This window comes from Coptis chinensis, chromosome 9 (assembly GCF_015680905.1).
Source record: "Coptis chinensis isolate HL-2020 chromosome 9, ASM1568090v1, whole genome shotgun sequence".
In the NCBI taxonomy this organism is placed as follows: Eukaryota; Viridiplantae; Streptophyta; class Magnoliopsida; order Ranunculales; family Ranunculaceae; genus Coptis; species Coptis chinensis.
This window is the reverse complement of record NC_141464.1, coordinates 69,816,643-69,826,329: the sequence shown is the minus strand read 5'-3', so window position 1 is coordinate 69,826,329 and position 9,687 is coordinate 69,816,643. Positions and strand designations below refer to the sequence as shown.

General features: G+C 36.0%; 1 protein-coding gene across 1 annotated transcript; it reads left to right on the top strand.

Annotated features, from left to right (window-relative positions):
• Positions 1-8,272: 8,272 nt before the first annotated feature.
• LOC147477687 (uncharacterized) lies at positions 8,273-9,110 on the top strand. The gene has a single exon (XM_086582897.1). It carries the CDS (start codon positions 8,337-8,339, stop codon positions 8,949-8,951), a length of 615 nt encoding a protein of 204 aa, XP_086439023.1. The 5' UTR covers positions 8,273-8,336; the 3' UTR covers positions 8,952-9,110.
• Positions 9,111-9,687: the final 577 nt, after the last annotated feature.

Below are 9,687 nucleotides of genomic sequence, written 5' to 3'. Positions count from 1 at the left end.
TTGTGTGTATTGAACAGGACCAAGTGAGATTGTTTCTCTTTATATTGACTATATAAGAGAACAAACGCCTATGTTATTATGGATATTTGTCCTCTTAATCCGGATATAATAACGGGCACTTATGTGCATTGTATATTGCTTTAAATCATCAATGAGTGAGATTCATTTGTAAATCAACAAACTCGATGGATTGGATAATGACATTGTCACACCCCGAATTTCGACAGAATTCGGAAAAACAATATTTGTTCCCGACTCTTCGATCTTCGAGGTGTAACGCACTCTCAACTCCCAAAAACCCATAAACAGTTTAAATATGCGGATAATTAAAAACCAATAAATTTTTTAACTTAAACCAAAGTCATCTTCATTACAAAAATTTACAAATAATATTAGGTTACAAATCTCTTTTCAATAACTCTTTATTTAAAATTACAAATGAAAATACAAATAACATTGTCTCAACTGAAAATCTATATCACCTGAAGGGAAAACAAAACCTATCTTGAAATGCAATGTTAACGCCAACCACAAGCAGCAACCAACCTTCTTCAACACTAAACCTGTCAAAACTTATCAACTATGTTAATTTAATGAACACACCCGATAAACAAACATGCAAATCGGGTCAGCATTATAAAAATACTGGTGTGAGTAGCTCTAAAATACAACATATACTTATACATATACATACACAATCTATATGGCACTTAGTTCCTCCACCGAAACTTTTAACTCCCAACAACTAATAATTTACATTCTTAACTACAATAAGTAAGGCGTAGTTTCCTCCACCGAGGCACCTTAACTTCCCACTAACCACACAAACAAACCATACGCGATAATAAAAAGCATTTAGTTCCTCCACGAGGCTTTTAGGTTCTAACTAAACTAATAACCGTACCAAGCATATTCTATACTTACCGCATTTCATGCTCAATTCTGAGTAGTCGTCTCACCCCAAGTAATTACTTTGACCCACACTTCTACAAAATCATATACAGTCATCTATCTAAAGATACATCATTAACCAACACATTACCATAATTATATTAATTAAAACTTTCTTTGCGTGTTCCTAAAATCACGTCGTATCTATGTTTTACCTAGTTTCCCTGGCTACCACAATCGCTTCCCAACTAACATGTATATCCATATGCCTCCCTCACATAATGAACTACTCCGCGTGTAACTACCCCGAAATGGATGCCGCATTAACCGTAACCCTCACACGAAAGCCATTATGTAAGTACTTCCACTATTCAGTATAAAATATCACGCGTCTTGTTCTAATTTTTCGAACGGAATAATCAAGCCACCATTCGGCTACGATTGCCCAACACATGGGTCAATCAACATCTTATATATACACCATATACAAGGGCCAATCATATCACATACGCCCATCACAAGGGCCAAATCCTCTGAGTTGTGGTAGCTAGGTTCTAGGATTTTCGTTACGTAATTTATTCAGGTGTCATATATACATATCTCAGAATAATTCTTATTATATCCCATGCAAGTATACTTAATTGTACTGAAGCTCAACGTTTCTCGTTATAATACAATTCACATTATCACGTGCCAATACTATTCATTACACGATATCCACGTATCTCTATATCAAAACTCGAAACTTATTATTTCACGTGCCAATCATATATTGCACTACACCATATGGAATATCTCAAGCCTTCTTACATACTACAATTCATTTCAGTAGCAACTCATAATAGCAATCAATCATGTAACGTATTCATTCCATATATTTATGTGAACTCAATTCACCATCAAAGGCACGCATTATTTCCATTGGTGTACAATATAAGTAGTATATAAATAATCAAAATATAAGACCATTCCACCAAATATCAAAATGAAACGACTTTAAAAGAAGAAACAACTCAAGTCCAAATATCACGCATAATTATTCGAGTCCAAATCACAAGTCAAGTCAAGCTGATCAACCGTCAAAAAGCCCAAAACTAAAGTCCATGAATCTAAGTCCGTATGTAACTTAATTATCATAAAAACGTATATATCTAAGTCTTATAAGAATTTCCCTTTTGTTACGTGTCAAACATTATATGCTTTACGCACTACTCATGTCAAATCTTAATTAGATAATGACAAACAAGGTTATACAATATCGACAATATTTTATTACTACATTTGTCCATATTCTTAAATATGTGAAAAACTGGAAAAGTCAACATTCCACAGTCAACGGTCAAAGTCAAAGTCAACACATATATTATTGTCAAAGTCAAACTGTCGTTTCCATGTCCAACAGGTTCAGGGTCATAGCCATGGTTCAGGACTAAGGTCAAAGGTGCATGGCTCATGGGCTCATGGCTAAGGTCATGGTTAAGGTCATGGTTCGAACCCATTAGCCAAGCCCAAACCCAAACCTTATAACCCAAAAGTCTAAAATGTTGAAAGACCCATTTGGATCTCTATTAAGTCCTATGGACTGGCCCCAAAACTAACTTGAAACTGGTCCAAAGAAAAGCAATTAGTTTTAGCCCAAACAACTTAACCTAAACTGGGCCCAAACTAAACCAAAACTGGTCCACAACTTAATCTGGAACTGGCCCAACACACTACTAGATTTCGGCCCAAAACAAAACAAAGAGAATTGGCCCAAAACTTAACTTGGTTCAGCCCAAAGAAAACCAATTAGTTTTTAGCCCAAACAACTTAACCTAAACTGGGCCCAAACTAAACCAAATAAACCAGCCCATCTAATAAAACTAAAGGCTTTGGCCCAAAGCCTAAGCCCAACCGGTCAACAGTTCTTCTTACTCACCAGCTACAGCAACCTCCTCCACCACCAGCCACCAACTCTCCTCTTCATCAAGTCAATTTTGACCAAAATCAAAAACCCAATAACTTTAACAAAAGCAAAAACCACCCCTCATTCAATATATTTTTTTCTCAAAACTAAATCTCGAATTCGCGCCGCCATTGATGCTCCTCTCCGAGCTTTGATGTTACTCATTCGATGACCCACACACTACAATCAACTATAAACTAGTCTAGGTAAAAGCCCCACACTCCAATTAAACCCAAAAACAGCCCAACCACCGACGCCATTAACACAGTTATTCAAAGCTTCCATCCGCCCAGTAAACCAACAAGCCCAAATCGATATCCCAACCTCAATCAATCCTCATAATCCAACTAGAACAATAGCCGCATAACCCACCAAACAAACAACAAAAAGGTAAGCAGCACAAATTCGAGCTCGCGCCTGTTCAAAGCTTGAACAGAGCTTCAACAGCCCACTAACAATCGATTCTAAACCCACTTAATAACCCAACCCCACAACACCACAACACAGTAAATATAATCATAAATGTTCAAAATAAAAAAAAAATGCTGGACGATTTCTGGCTGTTGGACTAGCGACGCCGCCATTGACGACTTCCGAGTTCCAACAGTTCCGACAGTTTCACTAATAACTCAAAACAATATACCCATATATAACTAGTTTAATAGTAACGAGACATGACGACGAAGAATGAACATTAAAAATGTTTCTGTATACCGGTGAAGTAGAAAAACTAACTACTCACCTGTATTAAAACTTGACGAATCCCTCATCGTCCGAATTGTCACGCTCCAACGCTCGAGCAAACGAGCCACCTCCATTTTTATTATATTTTATTCTCTAAAAACCCTATTCTCTATAACAATGTGATTATATACTTGGGTTTGAAACCCAAGCCTATAAGACAGACTCGGGCCCAGAAACCAGGCCCACATATCTCAAATCCACTCCAACAGATTTTATATAAATAATTAAATTAATTAATTAATAAATAATTACGTATTTTAAATACGAGCGTTACAGACATTGTATGTAAGGTGTGTTGTTGATTATAGAAGGAATTCGTGACCCGCAAGAAGTCGGGTTGATGATGTCCCCTTGAGGAGCTCAAAAAGATTGTCATGTAAACCCTGCAGGTAGATTTATTCCGACGTGACAATGAGGTTGAGTGGTACTACTCAAAGACATAAGAAGTTGATTAATGTAGTTGTCAGTAACTTGACTTAATCAACGAACATTCGATATCTTAAACACGAGGATATCAACGAGCATATAATATGGAGCCCATAAACGCTGACACGTAATTTGAGATTAGGGCGGTAGTGCAACAATGACCTTTAGTGGAATAAGCCATTTGTTGACGGACTTGGGACGTGTGTTCTGGGCGAACATGGGAAGCCCAAGCCCGTCAGAAGACCCAACCCTAATTTCTCCTCATGGTCCCTGTTGTAGCCTATATAAAGAAAACCTCTTTCTCTGGCCAACTTCGACACAAGAAAAATTAAGGTTTTGCTCAAGAAAAATAGATCCAGAAATTGGATCCAATTTTGTGAGTGATAGAGGCCAAGTGAGAAAGGAGAGGTTGGTAGATCGTTGCCCACACAACATCCACTCTGTGCATAGGAATACAACAGAAGATCAAGAGGTTGATTTCGGATTTCATAACTATTGGATTCTCAGAGATATAAAGAAGCAGATCTCAAAGGTATGTTTTTCTATCTAAAATCGTGAGAACCCATTAATTCCACTGCGCGTGGTTTTCATGGTTTATAGAAATATTCATTCTGAAATAACGGTTCTTACAAAAAGACCTTTGAAATATTCTTCAATGACAGTACTGATAGTATATCGTTCTTCTGTCCAAGTTCTATCCGTCTTTTTTATTTTGTTATTCTCGATACGGTTTCTCCTTACAACAGTTGATAGGTGAAAATACCGAGAGTTCGTGCCATCACAGCTTAGCATAGTATCCTTTGATTGTCACTCCATAACTTTTCTTCAAATTCGATCCTTGGTTAAGGTCTTCCAGAAACCTACTTTCAAGAGATGGGCTGGATTTTGGGTTTGATGGCATTTCCTTATCTCTTCTCGTAAACTTATGAAGCTCAGTTGAACTGCCCAAATGGGATGACCGAAGGGGAGTGCTGCAGTGGGTATACGTTTTCGCCTGTATATTTAGATCAAGTGCAGGTCATACCTATAACTTAGGGGTAACTTTGATTTACGGCTAATATAATGTAAGTTTAGCAGTACACACTCGTGACTCGTGCCTATGCAGCCTCAAAGTTGGACCAACTCGCGCACCATTAGCGGACTTTGGACGTTCACAAAAGTTACGCCTAACTGACCTCAGCGAAGCGTAACTTTTTATGACTCTTGCTACAGTCCTGTCCTCTAGAAAGTACATCACCATTGAATTGAAAGACTTTTCAATGGACTTTATATTTGAAGGCTCAAAGTAGGAATGGTCCAATTGGTCGGTAGAGGATTCACCTTAACATTCGAGGATTGGGCTCATCTTAATGACTGTAAACGAATGGGCCAAATTTAAGACCCCTTGCCAAATGGATCTGTGCTTTGTTTTGTTTCTCCAAAGATGCTACTCCACAAGGTGAAAATGATTAGTAGGTCATGAAGAAAAGTTCAGAGTACACTGTCCATTTCAAAGTTACCCTTAAGCCCGTGTGTATAGTGTATACCACAGTCACAGTGTTGTATTGTTCCATTTGTGTCAAGAAAAATGTAGGATTCATCGAGTTCTGAAGCTACTATACATTTAATAAAATTTGCCTGAAATTGTATGATTTCTCAAAAAAGAGGAAAAAATAAACTAGATAATAAAATTCTCAGTATAAACCTCAACCATCTATTTTGTCTATTTTTCTCCAATTAAATGTCAAGAAATTGGGCCGGTTCAATTCAAAACAACTGTAGAGGACAGTGTTTTGTGATAATGACTCACAAAACCATTTTCATCAATGAAATAACTCACGGACCCAATTTCTTGATTTTAATAATCCTCAAGAACAAAATAAGTTGGCCCGGTTTATTTTATATTTCTTAAATACCACTTTTATCATTTCCTGTTAATAAACAAAATTACGAGTGAGAAAACCCAAAACCCCTTTCTTCTCCAACTGACCTGACTTTTTGATTCATGATGCACCTCATCAAACTACAAATCGAATCCACTCCTTGTTTTAATCAACGAAATTACGAGAGAGAAAACCCAAAACCCCTTCCCTGTTTTAATCAAACGAAATTATGAGAAAAAAAACCTAAAACCAAAGTCGATAAATAGACGAAGTTGTGCGAAGCTTCAGTTATTTTAAAGAAGTTGAACAAAACTGACAACCATTATCCAACAAATCAAAGACATTGAAGATGAAATATCACACCATTATCATTTTATCTATTTTTTTTTTAATAATTAAACCCTAGTGGATCTTTAGCTCAAATGGGCGGGCACTTTGGAGATATCCAAAGATGATGGTGGTTTGATTCCATCAAGATCCTCTAAAATTTTAATGTTAATCAAACAATGATTGTTCATTTTTTACTATTGAACACGTATTGTTCATATCTGTTTTTGGTATAAACATTTATTGTTCATATCTGCTTTGGGTTCATGTGTTTTTGTTGGTATGAACACGTATTTTTCATATCTGTTTTGGATATAAACAATCAATGTTCGTATATGTTTTTGGTATGAATATTTATTGTTACATATCTGTTTTGGGTATGAACAATCAATGTTCATATCTATTTTGGATTCATGTTTTTTTAAAAAACATATATGAACAATCAATGTTCATATATGTTTTGGGTATGAACATTTATTGTTCATGTTTGTTTTGGGTATGAACAATCAATGTTCATATATGTTTTGGGTATGAACAATCAATGTTCATATCTGTTTTGGGTTCGTGTTTTTTTGGGTATGAACACGGATTGTTCATACCTAAAGAAAGTATGAACAATCAATGTTCATATATGTTTTGGGTATAAACATTTATTGTTTATGTATGTTTTGGGTATGAACAATCAATGTTCATGTCTGTTTTGGGCATGAACATTTATTGTTCATATATGTTTTGGGTATGAACAATCAATGTTCATATTTGTTTTGGGTTCATATTTTTTTAAAAAACATATATGAATAATCAATGTTCATATATGTTTTAGGTTCATGTTTTTTTGGATACCTAAAGAAGGTATGAACAATCAATGTTCATATCTGTTTTGGGTTCATATTTTTTTGGATACCTAAAGAAGGTATGAACAATCAATGTTTATATCTGTTTTGGGTGGGGTATGAACAATTATTGTTCATATATGTTTTGGGTTTATGTTTTCATAGCCAAAATCAATATTAATAGCTGATGTTCAGCATGAATATGTATGAACAATTAATGTTTATACTTATTGTGGGTATGAATAATCAATGTTCATAACTGGATCAATGTTCATATATGGATAGATATGAGCAATGCTTGTTCATAGCTCAAATAGGTATGAACACTCATTGTTCATAGCTAATTGGGGGTGCATAATTGGGGATATGAACAATTAATGTTCATAATTGGGAGTATGAACAATTAATGTTCATAGCTATTGTTCATATATGGATAGGTATGAACAATCAATGTTTATAACCGGTTGTTTCAGTTGAGTCGGGCCATTTTTTTTTTTTTTTTTAGGAGTATACTTGACCTTTTATTTACCCGAGCCGTTCTTATTTCGTGTCAAGGGTAAACTTGAACTTTCATCCACCTGGTCCTTGTGAGTGATTACAAAAATAACGTGTCCTCTAGAGTTCCTCTTTCAGCCGATTTGTCCTCTAGAGTCGCTCCTCATTAAATGTAGTCCTACATGCTACATCCCTATCATTCGCGCATTCTACTCAACTAGCAAAATGGCACGTGCATAGATGAAATTAGTATCTGTGTCCTTCTCTCATTTATTTTGATATGGTAGTGGCTCCGTTTGGATTAAAAGCATTAATGAGACCCTAATAGAAATAAAAACAGATAAATAAGAGACAACAAGTAGTTGGTGGTGACCCCAGAAAAAAACAGAACAAAACAAATAGTAAATTAGAATTGATAAAAGTGACAAGTGCCATAAACATAAGAATGTGTCAGAATAGCATAAGGGAGAGATAGCTTATATGGTTAGCTAGGGCACACCACTTACAAGTAGTAGAGATTTTTCATTGAGAATAGAATGATATTTTAACTTTCGAACTAATCAGAACAATAAGTCCAAATCCAAGCCCAAGCCCATTTTAAAACCCAGTTCAAATCCACCGAAGTTGCCATTTGAGATTAAGCCCAAAACACTCAACTAGGCGCGAAACATTCCCGCCAAACTTTCCAACCTTGGCGCCTTAATTGCCCGCCACATTTTCACCCCACAACACAATAAAACGAACACAGAACCCTAATCTCTTCTCAATTTCACTCCAACCCTAGTTTCCATTCCATCATTCTTCTCAATCACCATGGTCATTTCACTAAAACCAGCAAAGTTCTATGGAAGTAGTTTACCAAGGCCACAAATCTACACAGACATTAAATTTAACGAAGAACGAGTCGACCCACCGCTATCTATTCTAGACCCATTGTTAGATTGGGCTAAAGATGCTCATTGGTCAATGGGTGGTCTTAGTTTTAAGAGAGTTCGACATCAAGGAAAGATTGAAGGGAATATCAAGAAATTAAGAGTTGAATGCGAAAAGAGGAATGTGAAAATCGAAGCGAAGATGGAGAAGTTAAGAGTTGAGGAAGAAGAGAAGATTGAGAAGTTAAGGAATGTTGAAGAGGAGAAAATGGTTAAGAAGAAAAATGGGAAGGGGAAAGGAAATGAGGTGGCTGAGTCGACTCGGAGGAAGAAATTGGTTTTGGCTACTGATTTGTCTTCTGTTCGTCGAACTAGTCCTCGTAATGGATCGGTTTCATCTACTGTTTTGCCTTCTGTTCGTAGAACTAGTCCTCGTAACGGATCGGTTTCAGTTGCTGTTTCTGTTGCTAAGAAGAAGGAAGTTACTAGGCAGTTGAAACGGAGAAGACTTGTGCTTAGAGATGAAGATGATGATGAGGTGGAAGTTGAACAGTGATTGAAGTTAAACAATGTTTTTAATTTCTTGTTTCTTGATATATGTTTAATTTGGATTTGGGTTTATGCAGTTGAAAAAAAAAGTGTTTGATATATGTTTCTTCACTCACAGTTTCTTCATGTTATGTAATTGGGAAGTTTATCTAAGAATTAATGAAAATGTTTGATCTCAATTAGCAAAAAAAAAAAAAAAAAAAAAAAAAATACCAGTTCTGCAAATGAATTGTATACTGCAAATTCCAATACTTTTCCTAAATGACTTCAGCAGGGCAGTGCAAACCTGACCCTTTAGTGTGGCCATAAAATTGATTTAAGGTTGAGGCAGCACAATCTTGGATGTGGTCTAAAGGGTTTGGACTGGAGGGCTAGACTGCTGGTGCTTTCTTGCTCGTAGCCCTTTGGTGCTCCAGTGGAATTGGCGGATAGCCAGGTCTGTTAATTTGGACGATTGAGCAAAGATGTCACTTGGAGACCGTTGAACTGATGTTTTGAACACTATTTTTACCATTTGAGAATGCAATAAACAAATTTGTTTGCTATATAGAATTATAGAAACCATTTTGTGCCATATAAACACTAATCGTCACAACCTTCTATTTGCAACTCATAGAACAATATGTGGCATTATGGATCATATAGTCATATGGTGTTTTAGGAATGACGGAACAGGTTGGAACATTTTCAGCCAAGATTCGGTAGAATTGTTTTGATATATTGTTTTAGTATGTTATTTGGAT

What these genes read in the sequence shown, in the direction of transcription:
- LOC147477687 (XM_086582897.1), top strand. Translation starts at nt 8,337, where the DNA reads ATGGTCATTTCACTAAAACCAGCAAAGTTCTATGGAAGTAGTTTACCA.